The 15757-nt window shown below is 40.0% G+C and overlaps 1 protein-coding gene across 1 annotated transcript in view; it reads right to left on the bottom strand.

Moving 5' to 3' along the window:
- Positions 1–15757, bottom strand: part of TANGO6 (transport and golgi organization 6 homolog) — a 258258-nt gene that overhangs the window by 206148 nt on the left and 36353 nt on the right. Inside the window, exons 6-7 of the mRNA XM_037742252.1 lie at positions 15251–15413; positions 13103–13185 (exon numbers count right to left, since the gene is read on the bottom strand). Coding sequence (XP_037598180.1) covers positions 13103–13185; positions 15251–15413 — 246 coding nt within the window. The remainder of the gene's footprint in view (positions 1–13102; positions 13186–15250; positions 15414–15757) is intronic.

Raw genomic sequence — 15757 nt, 5'->3', positions numbered from 1 at the left:
AGAATGAGCAAAGCTGGACTTTACACTGGCTTGTACAGCATCTAACTTCAATATCTGGAGGATGGAATTTTTGAAGGATTAGCTAGAAATTTAAAGGAAAAAACTGGGTGGAATCAAAATGGTAAAAAACATTAAGAATAAACATGTGTTTCTATTTCAAAGCAAACAAAATAAAACAAAACACCCCCTCCCCTCCCAGGTAAAAGGGATTCTCCTACCTCAGTCTCTGAAGTAGCTGGGATTACAGGCGCCTGCAACCACACCTGGCTAATTTTTGTATTTTTAATAGAGATGAGGTTTCACCATGTTGGCCAAGCTGATCTTCAACTCCTGACCTCAAGTGATCCATCCACCCACCTCAGCCTCCCAAAAATCTTTGTGTTTTTTTTTCCCCCCTGAGATGGAGTCTTGCTCTGTTGCTCAGGCTGGAGTGCACTGGTACAATCTCAGCTCCCTGCAACCTCTGCCTCCCAGGTTCAAGTAATTCTCCTGCCTCAGCCTCCCGAGTAGCTGGGATTAGAAACACCTGCCACCATTCCTGGCCTTTTTTTGGTAGTAGAGACAGGGTTTTGCCATGCTGGCCAGGCTGTTCTTGAATTCCTGACCTCAGGTGATTCACCTGCCTTGGCCTCCCAAAGTGCTCGGGTTATAGGCGTGAGCCACCGCACCCGGCCTAATTTTTGTATTTTCAGTAGAGATAGGGTTTCACCCTATTGGTCAGGCTGGTCTTGAACTCCTGACCTCAAGTGATCCACCCACCTTGGCCTCCCAAAGTACTGGGATTACAGGCGTGAGCCACTGCACCTGGCCACGTGCTCCATTTCTCATTTCATAAACTTTCATAACACTGCTAAGCATGTCCCTTAGAGATGACTGCAGAGTAGTTGAAAGAGCACAGAGAAGTCAGTAGTCAGGAAACTTGGGTGTGAATTTTGTCTCTGTCACCTTTGTGACTGCCACAAATTACGTATTAAATGAGTGAATATGGATAAGATATTTAAATCTCTCTTAGTCTCCATTTTCTCATTTATAATGTAGGCATCAAGCTTTTGGCATAAGGACCAATTAAGATAATTTATGTTAAATGATTTTGTGAAATACATACTCCATACAAATGTTAGATTTCTTCCTGAATGTTTTATATTTTTGATGCTATTGTGAATGGAAATATTTTCTTAACTTATGGGCTTATCTTTTACAGGGATATACATGTGTGGGAATACAAACATGACGGGCCTATTCGGAATCAAGCTGACTGAATCCTAGCACTGAAATTCAGTACAGGCTGGAACTTGATTTTACACCTCCTAAAGATTAAACTAGTCAAATACAGCCTTCTAAAACATTACAGTGATCTTTTTGATAGTAGTGTTCCAGAACTTCTAATGCACTTGCTGAGTGTAATTAAGACTTGTGAGAGGAAAAAGAACAAGGCAAGTTACCTAATATAGCAAGTATTTTGCACTGTGCATGCTTTCAGAACATATTGCATAAGATCGTCTTTTTAAAAAACAAGTTTCCCTGAACCAAAAGAGAACTGACAGTTTTTTGAGCACTTATGTGCTACAATATGCCATGAACCCACCAAGTTACCTTATTTCATCCCTACAACTTAAGTGTTAAATGAGTTACCTAAAGTCAGATGGACAGTCAACTTTGGAGCCGGATTCCAACCTAGGTCTGGCTGGCTCAAAGGTGCTAAACCATACCACAGAGTCTGAACCAAAGCACTTAGAAAAGCTAACATTTGCAATTCCCACAACCTTGAAGGATACTTCTTTTGCTCTTTTGCTTGTAATTCAAGGTCACAGTTCAATTACACATGGACACTTCCAGAAAGAATGATTGCCAGTGGAGGAACCAAGGTTAGATGGAGACTAACTTTTCACTAAAAAGTTTTTTGTCCTTCCTAAATTTGTACCATGTGCAAACATGATCTTTTCTAAACACAGAAAAGGAGAGTGAAAGAGAAGGAAAGCTTGGTCCCTGGACCTGCTGCCACTCCCCTGCTGTATGATTTGGAACTAATCACTTCACAAAATCTTTTGGATTTTATTTTCTTTACTACAAAATGAGGGGTTAATTTGTCAAAACTCATAGACTACACAACTCCAAAAGTGAACCCCAATGTAAACTATGGACTTGGGATGATACCAAAGCATTAATGTGGGTTCATCAATTGTAAGAAATGTACCAGGCTGTCTGGAGACAGATATATGGGAACTCCCTATACTTTCCACTTAATTTTTCTGTAAACCTAAAACTGCTCTTAAAAAATAAAGTCTGGTGGCTCATACCTGTAATCCCAACATTTCTGGAGGCTGAGGTAGATCACTTGAGATCAGGAGTTCAAGACCAACCCGGCCAACGTGGTGAAGACCTGCCTCTACTAAAAATACAAAAATTAGCTGGACGTGGTGGCACATGCCTGTAATCCCCGCTGTAATTCCAGCTACTCAGAGGCTGAGGCAGGAGAATCACTTGAACCCAGGAGGCAGAGGTTGCAATAAGCTGAGATCGTACTACTGCACTCCAGCCTGAGCGACACAGCAAAACTCCGTCTCAAAAAATAATAATAATAAAGTCTATTTAAAAAGTGAGAGGTTATACTAATTTCTGAAGTTCCTTCCAGTTCTAAGATTCTATTATTCTAATTTACTCTGCAAATCTAATTAAAAATTCAGAAAGAGGAGTCAAATACCCAATCTGACAGAATAACTGTAATTAGAAATTCATTAAGATTAGATGGAGAAAAGACTTGGATAATTAAAGTCAAGATTCCCTGAATCTGGAAACAGAGAGATAAAATGGAAATGAGAATGTAGGAAATAAACTAATTAAGTGCCTCCTAGTCTTTCCTACCTTAACATTTCTTCTGCTTTTAGGAAGAGTGTCAGGCAAGTACTGTGAAGAATACTAAAAGGAAACATTTTCCCCATTTCAGAATCTCGCCAGTCCTCTTAAGAACAAAAAATGTCCAAATAAGGAATTGTAACTCTCTTATATTGTCCTACCTAGAACCGATCTCTGTGCAATCTAGGCCTCCCTTCACCTCTAGGCAAAGAAATACCCTATTAATCCTTCTCATACAAGGGAGGACAAAAGAATGTAAGCATTCTAGGGATCAGGCCCCAGGCATTCAGAGCAGAAGGAGAGAATGGGGAACCACCAGACTAAAATGTTTTGAGCTGCATATCCCCTTTATGTCTTAGATGATTTTACCAGATATAAGGTACATATATAGAAGTGAGAGCCATTTATGCACATAAAGTACAGGTGGCTATGCCAAGTTTTCAATTCAATTCAGCACCTATGTATGCAACTACATGCGGAGAACCTTCCATCTGGCCCTCCAGAGCTATCAGAACCACCTGCTCTACTCCCTGCTGGAGTGAAGGATGCAAGAGTAAAAAGGCCTCCCCCATAACTATTCCCACCATACAATTTTCATTCAGAGTTGAGGCCACCATGCCAGGCTAATTTTTTTGTATTTTTAATAGAGATGAGGTTTCACCATGTTGGCCAGGCTGGTCTTGAACACCTGACCTCAGGTGATCTGTCAGCCTCGGCCTCCCAAAGTGCTGGGATTACAGGCTTGAGCCACCGTGCCCGACCCTAGGAGGAACTATTTCTAATATGCAATCCCTGCCTTTTTTAAACAAAGTATACTGAACATACCAGCCCCAACAAACTTTGCTTTTCAAATTTTTATGCCCTTTTTGAGTAGTTTTTTGGTGTTCTTTTTTGTTTCTCTCTGCTGGCATTCTCTTATCATTGTGCCTTATTTAGTCTAACTTCTATTTTTTAACTTCGAATTCTGCTATGATCAGAAAAATCAGATAAGCTCCAGTCTGATCAGCATAGTGTATAAAGGTGACACGGGCTGCTCTGCAGCTAGCGCACAGCCTCTGGGGTGGCCACTGACTGGGTGGGTGGTAGCAATGATGGACCTGACAGGAGCTGTCAAGGTGAAAATGCCAAGTGAGGTACCAAGATAAAACAGACCCACACTCCAAAGGAAGACACCAGACTCAGATGAGAACAGATTGGGGATTATAAAAACTGCTCTTCCAGAAAGAGGGGAGAGAAGGATCAAAAGTATGGAAGGGCTGAGCATGGTGGCTCATGCCTGTAATCCCAGCACTTTGGGAGGCCGAGGCAGGCGGATCACCTGAGGTCAGGAGTTGGAGACCAGCCCGGGCAATACAGCAAAACCCCACCTCTACTAAAAATACAAAAACTACTCAGGTGTGGTAGCTGGCGCCTGTAATCCCAGCTTCTTGGGAGGCTGAGGCAAGGAATCACTTGAACCTGGGAGGAAGAGTTTGCAGTGAACTGAGATGGTACCACTGTACTCCAGCCTGGGTGACAGAGCAAGACTCCATCTCAAAAAATATAAAATAAGTATGGGTGGGACACGGTGGCTCACACCTGTAATCCCAGCACTTTGGGAGGCCGGAGCGGGTAGATCACCTGAGGTCAGGAGTTTGAGACCAGCCTGGCCAAGATGGTGAAACCCCATCTCTATTAAAAGATACAAAAAATGACCTGGGCATGGTGGCGGGTGCCTGTAATCCCAGCTACTGGGGAGGCTGAGGCAGGAGAATCGCTTGAACCTGGGAGGTGGAGGTTGTAGTGAGCCGAGATCGCGTCATTGCACTCCAGCCTAGGCAACAAGAGCAAAACTGTTTCCAAAAAAAAAAAAAAAAAAGGTATGGAGAGACAGATCAGTGAGGAGGATTTCTCTGAAGTGACCTGTTTAAGCCAGGAGCCCATCCCTCAACTCACCAATAATGAAAAGACAATAACCCAACTTAAAAATAGACATAAATTAGCTGGGTGTGGTAGCACCTGCCTGTAATCCAAGTTACATGAGAGGCTGAGGTAGTAGAATTGCTTGTACCTGGGAGGCAGAGGTTGTTGCAGTGAGCTGAGATCGCACCACTGCATTCTGACCTGGGAGACAGAGCAAGACTCCATCTCAGAAAAAAAAAAAAAAATGGACAAAGGGTCTTAATAGACATTTCTTCAAAGACACGAAAATAGCCAATAAGCACTTGAAAAGCTGTTCAATATCATTAGCCATTAGGAAACATAAATCAAAAGGACAACGAGATACTACTTTATTCCCACTAGGAGTACTATAATAAAAAAGGCAAGACAGGTAACATGTTTTGGTCAGATGTAGAGAAAATGGAGCTCTCATATATTGCTGGTGGGAATGTAGATGGCATAGCTGCTTCAGAAAAGTTTGGCAGGTCCTCAAAAGGTTAAACATACACTTACGACATGATCCAGCATTCCACTCCAAGGTGTATGTAGGCAAAAGAAATGATAACGTAGGTTCACACAAAAACTAATCGTGTACACCAATGTTTATAGCAGCATTATTCATAAAAGTCAAATGGTGAAAATGACCCAAATATCCATCAATGGATAAATGGATAAGTAAAAGGTGGTATATCCATATAACGGCATAGTTTTTGGCAATAAAAAGGACTGAAGTACTGCTTCATACTGCAATACAAATGAACCTTAAAAATATCATGTTCCAGTGCAGTGGTATTTACAATTAATTAATCACAACCAGTTACAGATTTCGTTGATCCTTTTCTACTCTTATTGCTTCATCTGACTAGACTTGAAAGAAGCCAATCACAAAAGACCATAAATTTTATGATTTCATTGATATGAAATGTCCAGAAAAGGCAAATCTATAGAGACAGAAAATAGATTAGTGGTTGCCTAAGGCTATGAGCAGAGTGGGAGAATGGAGAATGACAGCTAATGGATATGGGTTTCTTTTTAACGGGAACAAAAATATTCTAAAATTAGACTGAAAATGGTTGCAAAACTCTATGAACATACTAAAAAACACAGCTGTACACTTGAAATGAGTGGACTGTACGCTACATGAATTTTTATCTTAATAAATCTGTTAAAAAGAATAAAGAGAGAGAGAGAGAGAGAGCGCACGAGCTGGAAATGTTCCCAAATGCTTGTCTAAAATTAAACACTCTCTTGCTATCCTCCATGTTTCCTAGTGAGCTGCTGGATCAATATACCCATCCACAATATTTTCCTTATTTCCTGCCTCTGAGCTGTACCCTATAATTTAGTATTAGCAGAAAGTTAATAGAGACAACACATCCTTTGTTGTTAAATTTTACCCAGTGTTTACCATTTTCCTCCAACATACACATTTCCTGTTTTTCCACTGCAGCTGGGCTGCCAAAACCTTGCAGAGAGAATAATTACCCCTCCACCCCTATTGGTTTCACGACAGTCCCAATTCTTGGTGCATAATCAAGTGTCTACAGAAAACTAATGGTTTGCTTGCCTCTCCAGGAGGCTTTAAATTCACCAAACTGTTGACCAAACTATGCAGGTTTCCTCCCTCCTTTTTGGGGACCAAGGAGAGGAGAAATGGCAGGATTCATCATTTCCAGATCTCTCTGTTTTTTTTAGAGGATAACTCCCTTGCTAGAAAGAAATTATCTATTTGCTTTTTTTTCCTCCCTCTAAGTTTACTGACTTCCAAGGCATACTATTAGGGGTTTGCACCAAAATTTAGTCACAATTAGTCTTACCCCCTATCCTGCCAGTACTTTCAAGTCTTTCCAACACTTCAAACCCAACCACCTAGCAGTTTTTCATCATGCTATTTCTTGGAGGGGACATAGTCTTTCTGAAAGTTAGTGGGCCACTGTTCTCTAATTTAGAACATCATCCTTCTAGACTGCACTAATAATTTCTTACCTCTCCATAATGTGAAAAGTCTTTGCCTACTAATATTCAGAACAGGATAGAAGATCCCTCTTTTCAGGAGTCTATTCATGAGGTATTAAAAAATAAAAACAGCATGATATTCACATAGTCACCATGTCATCTTTTAATCTCTGAGGAATTTGATTCCATATTTGTGTGCCAGGTCAACCCTTAAAGGGTAGACTCCATTTTTAAAAACAGTGAAATTAAATAAAAAGGGTAGTAAACATTACACTTTAGAAATAAAGTCAGTGAGGTCGGGCACAGCAGCTCACACCTGTAATCCCAGCAGTTCGGCAGGCCAAGGCAGGCAGATCGCATGAGTTCAGGAGTTTGAGACCAGCCTGGCAAACATAGTGAAACCCTGTCCCTCCTAAAAATATAAAAATTAGCTGGGCGTGGTGGTAGGTGCCTGTAATCCCAGACACTTGGGAGGCTGAAGCAGGAGAGCTGCTTGAACCTAAGAGGTGGAGGTTGTAGTGCGCCAAGATCATTCCACCACTGCACTCCAGCCTGGGCAACAGAGGGACTCTGTCTCAAAAATAATAATAATTAATAAAAACGAAGCGAGTGCTGTGGAGAATGAGTTTGCATTTCCTACCTATGAATCTATTAATATCATGCAGAAAGCTTAAAACAAAACAAAAGCATCTGCCTTCTTATCTGAAAGAATGTGTTTCACTTTATATCCTCATATACTGCTGATGGGAATGTAAAATGGTGCAGTCACATTGGACAACAGTCTAGAAGTGCCTCAAACAGTTAAACATGGAGTTACTACGTAATCCAGCAATTCTATTCCTAGGTATATACCCAAGAGAAATGAAAACATAAATATACACAATAATTTATACATGAATGTCCATAGCAGCATTATTCATAATAGCCAAAATGTTATTGTGGCTATTACAGAAGCAACCTAAATGTCGATTCACTGATTAATAGATAAATAAAATGAGACATGTTAATACAAGACAATACCATTTGGCAATGAAAAGAAATTAAGTATGGTGCCATGTTATAACATGCTAAGTGAAAGAAGCCAATTACAAAAAAAAAAAAACATATTCTACAATTCCATTTATATGAAACACACAGAATAGGCAAATCTTGAGAGAGAGAATATAGATTAATGGTTGCCTATGTATAGGGGATGGGTGATTGGTGGTGGAGAGATTTGGGAGTGATGGCTAAGTGGTGAAGGGGTTTCTTTTTATTTTTTGTGAGATGGAGTTTCATTCTTGTCACCCAGGCTGGAGAATAGTGGTGTGATCTCGGCTCACTGCAACCTCCGCTTCCCACATCCAGGTGATTCTCCTGCCTCAGCCTCCCCAGGAGCTGGGATTACAGGCATGCGCCACCACGTCCAGCTAATTTTTGTATTTTTAGTAGAGACAGGATTTCGTCATGTTGGCCAGGCTGGTCTCGAACTCCTGACCTCAGGTGATCCTCCTGCTTTGGCCTCCCAAAGTGCTGGGATTATAGGCGTGAGCCACTGTGCCTGGCTGGGGTTTTCTTTTTTGGGAATGAAAAGTCCTAAAGTTGATCGTAATGATAGTTGTACAAATCTATGACTATACATAAAAGCCATTGATCTATACCCTTTATTTTTATTATTTTTTGAGAGAGAGAGACTCTCTGTCACCCCACTGGAGTAGAGTGGTATGACCTTGACTGACTGCAACCTCTGCCTCCTGGGTTCAAGTGATTTTCCTGCTTTGGCCTCCTGAGTAGCTGAGATTACAGGCATGTGCCACCATGCCGGGCTAATTCTTGTATTTTTAGTAGAGACAGGGTTTCACCATGTTGGTCTGGCTGGTTTTGAACCCCTGACCTCCTGATCTGCCCATGTTGGCCTCCCAAAGTGCTAGTATTATAGGTGTAAGCCACCGCACCCGGCCTCAATAAAGTAATTTTTTTTTTTTTTTTTTTTTTTTGAGACGGAGTTTCGCTCTTGTTACCCAGGCTGGAGTGCAATGGCGCAATCTCGCTCACCGCAACCTCCGCCTCCTGGGTTCAGGCAATTCTCCTGCCTCAGCCTCCTGAGTAGCTGGGACTACAGACACGCGCCACCATGCCCAGCTAATTTTTTGTATTTTTAGTAGAGACGGGGTTTCACCATATTGACCAGGATGGTCTCGATCTCTTGACCTCGTCATCCACCCGCCTCGGCCTCCCAAAGTGCTGGGATTACAGGCTTGAGCCACCGCGCCCGGCAAATAAAGTAATTTTTTTTAATTTCCATTTAAATTTCCATCAAGGGATGAACAGATAAACAAAATGTGAACTATTCATACAATGAAATAGTATTTAGCAATAAAGGCAGCAAGAAACTGGTATTTCCAACAACATGGATGAGACTTAAAAATACTATGGTGTTTTTAAGTGGCTCATGTCTGTAATCCCAACACTTTGGGAGGCTGAGACATGTGGATCATGAGGTCAGGAGTTTGAGACTAACCTGGCCAATATGGCAAAACCCCCCCTACTAAAAATACAATATAATTAGCTAGGTATGGTGGCATGCGCCTGTAATCCCAGCTACTCAGGAGGCTGAGGCATAAGAATCACTCGAACCCAGGAGGTGGAGGTTGCAGTGAGCCGAGATTGTGCCATTGTACTCCAGCCTGGGTGACAGAGCAAGACTTCTTCTCAATAACAACAACAACAACAACAACAACAAAACACTATTGTAAGTGACTGAAGCCAGACACAAAAGAACACATATTGCATAATTCCCTTATATGAAGTATCCACAAAAAGGCAAATCCATAGAGGTAGAGAATGGATTAATGGTTGCCTGGAGCTAGGGGTAGGATAGGGAGCAATTACAAATGGCACAAGGGATCTTTTGATGAAGGAAATGTTCTAAAATTATATATTGGTGATGGTTTCACAAATGTGTAAATTTACTAAAATTCACTGAACTATATATTTAAAATAAATGATGTTACGATATTTAAAGTATACTTCAATGAACCAGTTTATTGAAAAAAAAAAAAAAAAAAAAAAAAAAAAACAAGACTTGGCGTGGTGGCCCACACGTGTAATCCCAGCACTTTGGAAGGCCGAGGCGGGCAGATCACAAGATCAGGAGATTGAGACCATCCCGGCTAACACAGTGAAATCCCATCTCTAATAAAAATACCAAAAATTAGCTGGGCATGGTGGCATGTGCCTATAGTCCCAGCTGCTCAGGAGGCTGAGGCAGGAGAAGGGCTTGAACCCAGGAGGCAGAGGTTGCAGTGAGTTGAGATCGTGCCACTGCACTCCAGCCTGGGCGACAGAGTGAGATTCCGTCTCAAAAAAAAAAAAACAAAAAACCGACTTAACTCTAGAAATGTTTAAAGAGGCAAATAACCCAGTTTTGAAAATAGGCAAATACTTGAATCAGTAATTTACAGAAGAAAAAATATGAACCAACCAAAAACACAAAAATTATGTTCAACCTCACCAGTAATAATAGAAATTCTAATTAAAATCAAAATGTACCCAAGAGAAATTTGGTGGAAATTCCCTGGAAACAACTCAAATGTCTGTCAATAAAAGAACAAGCAAGTGGTAATACAGGCATACAATGGAATAAAATCTAGCAGTGAAAATGAATGAATTACAGTTATATGTATTATGATGCCATTCAGATAAAATTTAAAATCATTAGCCTGGGCAACATTGTGAGACTACATCTATACAAAAAATTTTTTAAAAATTAGCTGTGTGTGCCGATAATTCCAGCTACTTGGGAGGCTGAGGTAGGAAGATTGCTTTTTTTTGAGACGGAGTTTCGCTCTTGTTACCCAGGCTGGAGTGTAATGGCACGATCTCGGCTCACTGCAACCTCCGCCTCCTGGCTTCAGGCAATTCTCCTGCCTCAGCCTCCTGAGTAGCTGGGATTACAGGCAGCGCCACCAGGCCCAGCTGATTTTTTGTATTTTTAGTAGAGACAGGGGAAGATTGCTTGAGCCCAGGAGTTCAAGGCTACAGTGAGCCATGATTGCACCATGGCATTCCAGCCTCAGCAGCAGAGCAAGACCCCATCTCAAAAGTAGAATACAATAAGCCTGGTGTGGTGGCTCATGCCTATAATCTCAGCACTTTGGGAGGCCAAAGTGGGTGGATTATCTGAGGTCAGGAGTTCAAGATCAGCCTGACCAGCACGGTGAAACCCTGTCTCTACTAAATATACAAAAATTAGATAGGCGTGTGGTGGATGCCTGTAATCCAAGCTACTTGGGAGGCTGAGGTAGGAGAATCGCTTGAATCCATGAGGCAGAGGTTGCAGTGAGCTGAAATCGTGCCACTGCACTCCAGCCTGGTTGACAGAGTGAGACTCCAACTCAAAAGAAAAATAAAACAGAATAAAATAATGTACAATACTACGCTTAAGGATACTACATGAATAAATACAAATTCAAGATAGTGGTTCTCTTTGGGTGGGGAGGAAGGAAGATGTGATCACGGATGTGTAGATAGAGGATTTCAATAGAATTGGTAATGATTAACTTCTGAAGTTGGGTGTTGGGTGCATGAGTGTTTTATTTTTCATAATTCTTTTGAATGTTTGAACCATTTCATAAAAAACTAAATTTTTGGGTTGGGTGCAATGGCTCATATCTGTAATCCCAGCACTTTGGGAAGCTAAGGTGGGAAGGTTGCTTGAGGCCAGAAGTTTGAGGCTACAGTGAGCTACTGTACTATTACTGTACTCCAGCCTAGGCAACAGAGCAAGACACTGTCTCAAGAAAACTTTTTAAAAACCTAACTAAAATTTAAAAATTTATTCAAACTTCTTTTTTTCTTTTTGAGATGGAGTCTCGCTCTGTCACCCAGGCTGGAGTACAGTTGCGATTCTCTGGCCTCAGCCTCCCAAATAGCTGGGATTATCACTATTTGGTTATTATGAATAATGCTACTACAAATTCACATACAGGTTTTTGTGTGAAGGTGTTTTTATTTCCCTTGGGTATATACCTAGAAATGGAATTGCTGGGTCATATGATAACTCCATGTTTAACTTTTTGAAGAATTCTCAAACTATTTTCCAAAGCAACTGTACCTTTTATATGAAATATAATTGTAAAAGCTGTTTTCTAATGTACATGTTTTCAATAGTAAAATATTATTATAAATTTATTAAAATAAACCTTATTTATTTATTATTTTTATTTTTTATAGAGATCGGGTCTTACTATATTGGCCTGGCTGGTCTTGAACTTCTAACCTCAAGTAATCCTCCTGCCTTGGTCTCTCAAAGTGCTGGAATTAAAGGGCATAAGCCACCACACTGGGCCTAAAATAAACTTTAAAGAATATTTAGCCCAATTCTATGTAGCCATAATACAATAAACTTCATTTTTTCCCAAAAGCATATACCATATATATTTGTAAGACTGTGATAATAAAGAACATAAAATTTAGATTCTTAGTTTTCATTCATTTTTTTTTCTCCCTATGAATGGGAAAGCAAGTTTTCATTCTTGTTATATATTTAGGTAGTCATCTACAGGAATCATTTCTTCAGACTTAATTCATTATGACAGTGATTACTATCAAAAGTTATAAAGTAGATTCAATTATCATATACTTTTAGGAAGGCTACATTATTGAAAACACTCCTATTAATTTCTTTTCCTTTATTTGGAGACAGAGTCTTGCTCTATGCCCCAGGCTGGAGTGCAGTGACATGGTATTAGCTCACTGCAGCCACCGCCTACGAGGTAAAAGCGGGGAGCTTTTACCTCAGCCTCCCAAGTAGCTGGGATTACAGGCACACACCACCACACCCAGCTAATTTTTGTATTTTTTAGTAGAGACAGAGTTTCACCATGTTGGCCAGGCTGGTCTTGAACTCCTGGCCTCAGGTGATCAGCCCTCCTTGGCCTCCCAAAGTGCTGGAATTACAGGTGTGAGCCACCATGGCCGGCCCCATGTCAATTTCTTCAAAAGACATGCTTAGAGAATCTAAACTGTTTCAACATTTAGAATAAATGATGTAATTAACAGGGTTTCAAAAATATATCACTTTTTTCACTTAAAAAGGTCAGTTTCTTGTTTTCAAAGTGAAAAGATTCTGACAGCTTGGAGCTTTAGATTAGTCATTCCAATGCTTGAAGTGTTAACTAAAAGGCAAAATTATTTTAAAAGACTGGGAGCAGTGGCTCACATCTATAATCCCAGCATTTTGAGAGGCTGAGGCGGGAAGATTACTTGAGGCCAGGAGTTCAAGACCAGCCTGGGCAATGTGGCGAGACTCCCATCTCTACAAAAAAAGAAAAAGTTTAAACAATTTTAAAATAAGAAGTAAATAAAAACATTAGTTATTCAGATTACCAACCTTAAACACATCCTCAATGCATCTACAAAGTTCTTCTTCTGTCACCAAAATAGTTCCTGGTACCCTGTAACTCTCTGGAATCTCTAGAGAAAAAAACATAAAATTACCCATATTTAGTGCCTCACTGAATAGAACATACTAAACCTAAAGAAGAAAGTTTTACTAGAAAGATGACTCAGTGAGTAATAGCTAAGATCAGAAAACTGACATGATTACCATTGAACAATATACAATTCATACACATTTCATGGAATCTACGATGCCACTGATTATAAACATGTGTTGTTATTTTATTTAAAAATTTATTTAAAAACCAACATTGCCAATTAACCTATACCACATTATTACTTAGAATTTTCATTTTAAACTTATTGAATGAAAAATTGGGGATTGGATGAAATAAAAATGGCAGAGTTAACAGTTATATCCAGGTGTTAGGTACATAGGAGTTCATTATATATTCTCTATAAGCATGTATTTGGAAATTTTCCTTCAAAAAGTTGGGTTTTTTTTTTTTTGTTTGTTTGTTTGTTTGTTTTTTTGAGACAGAGTCTCATTCTGTTGCCAGGCGCTAGGCAGGAGTGCAGTGGCACAATCTCGGCTCACTGCAACCTCCGACTCCCGGTTTCAAGCAATTCTCCTGCCTCAGCCTCCCGAGTAGCTGGGACTACAGGCGCACGCCACGGCGCCCAGCTAATTTTTGTATTTTTAGTAGAGACGGGGTTTCACCATGTTGGCCAGGATGGTCTTGATCTCTTGACCTCGTGATCCACCCTCGGCCTCCCAAAGTGCTGGGATTACAGGCTTGAGCCACCGCGCCCGGCCGGCCTTCAAAAAGTTTTAAAATAGTTTTATTTTATTTATTTATTTGAGACAGGGTCTTTCTCTGTCACCCAGGCTCTGGAGTGGAACTGTGTGATTATGGCTCACTGCAGCCTCAACCTCCTGGGCTCAAGTGATCCTCCCACTTCAGCTTCCCAAGTAGCTGGGAATACAGGCATGCACCACCATGCCCGGCTAATTTTTAAAATTTTTTCTAAAGATAGGGTCTCATTATGTTACCCAGCCTGGTCTCAAACTTCTGGGCTCAAGCGATCCTCCCGCCTCAGCAATCCCACCACTTTGGGAGGCTGAGGCAGGAAGATTGCTTGAATCCAGGAGTTTCAGACCACGCTGGACAACATAGGAAGACCCTGTCTCTATAAAAAATAAAAATTATGCTGTAACAGACTACCTGAGACTGGATAAAATAAATAAATAAATAAATATTAAAATTAAAAAAATGTTTTATAAGTATTATAAGAAGTCTATTTATTTAGACACAGTTTTATTATAGATTATTATTATTTTGAGCAAAGGTCTCACTCTGTTGCGCAGGCTGAAGTACAGAGGCATGATTATGGCTCATTGCAGCCTCAACCTCCAGGCTCAAGCAATCCTCCCACCTCAGCCTCCCAAATAGCTGGGGTTACAGGTGCTTGCCACCATGCCTGGCTAATTTTTATATTGTTTTTTGGTAAAGATGGGGTTTTGCCATGTTGCCCAGGCTGGTCTTGAACTCCTGATATCAAGGAATCTGCCTGCCTAAGCCTCCCAAACTGCTGAGATTATAAGCATAAGCCACTGCACCCAGCCACGATTCTTGATTGAATTCTGGATTTTGAAAAAAAAGTAGCTATAAAAGAAATTATTGAAATAATTAGAGAAGTTTGAATGGAATTTGTATATTAGATCACAGCATATTGTATCAGTGTTAAATTTCCTGAGTGCGATAATTGTATTGCGGTTATGCAAGAGACTGACATTTTTCTTTGGAGATGCATACTAAAGTATTTAGGGAAGAAGTGCTGTGATCTCTGCAACTAAATCTCAAATGCTTCAGAAAAAAATACGTTTATATGTGTAGAAAGAGAGAAAGATAAAACAAATGTGGCCAAAATGTAAATAGTTATTCAGTCTAGGTGATCTGTATATGGGTAGTTCAATATATAATTTTGAAACTTATAAGTGAATTTCTGAAAATAGAAAGTCAAGGGGAGGGAAAGAAAAACTAAAGACACTGAAATAATACAAATTTAAATCATTTAAACATAAAATACTGAAGAAGGTCCTTCAGAGACACACCCACCACCACACTTCCTCCTTTACCTGCTGTGTTCAAACATCGATGAAGAGGAGCTAACACTGGCTGGAGCAAATACTTTGCTGCCAATTGTGGGCGTTCTCTTGACAAAGTTATAAAGGTAGTGGTGGCAACTCTCTGAAATTGTCGTGCTGTCAATTTATCTTGAAAGTGAAATAAATCCAAAACCTACAAAAAAACTATAAGAAGTAAATACCAGTTCTTTGCATGGAATATGACATTAACTAAAAAGAAAAAGCAGGAATTTCTTTAAGCCAAAAAATAAACTTACTTCAATAACACTGATTCAACAGAATTGTTTTCTTAGTTTAACATACCCAGTAACAAAGGTATCAGGGCTGAACAGGAGGTGTTTTTATTTTTAATTAAAAAAATTTTTTTGCCCTCCCCTCATACTTGCAATATTTTTATTAAAAAATTTTATCAAATTTATAAAATACGGGCTCATTTTAGGCATACTCTTAGGGAGTATTAAGAAAACTCCTGCATTTTTCTTTTTTTTTTTTTTTTTT

This window comes from Cebus imitator, unplaced genomic scaffold (assembly GCF_001604975.1).
Source record: "Cebus imitator isolate Cc_AM_T3 unplaced genomic scaffold, Cebus_imitator-1.0 Scaffold118, whole genome shotgun sequence".
NCBI lineage: Eukaryota > Metazoa > Chordata > Mammalia > Primates > Cebidae > Cebus > Cebus imitator.
The sequence above is the reverse complement of the archived record's forward strand: the minus strand, read 5'-3'. Positions and strand labels throughout refer to the sequence as shown.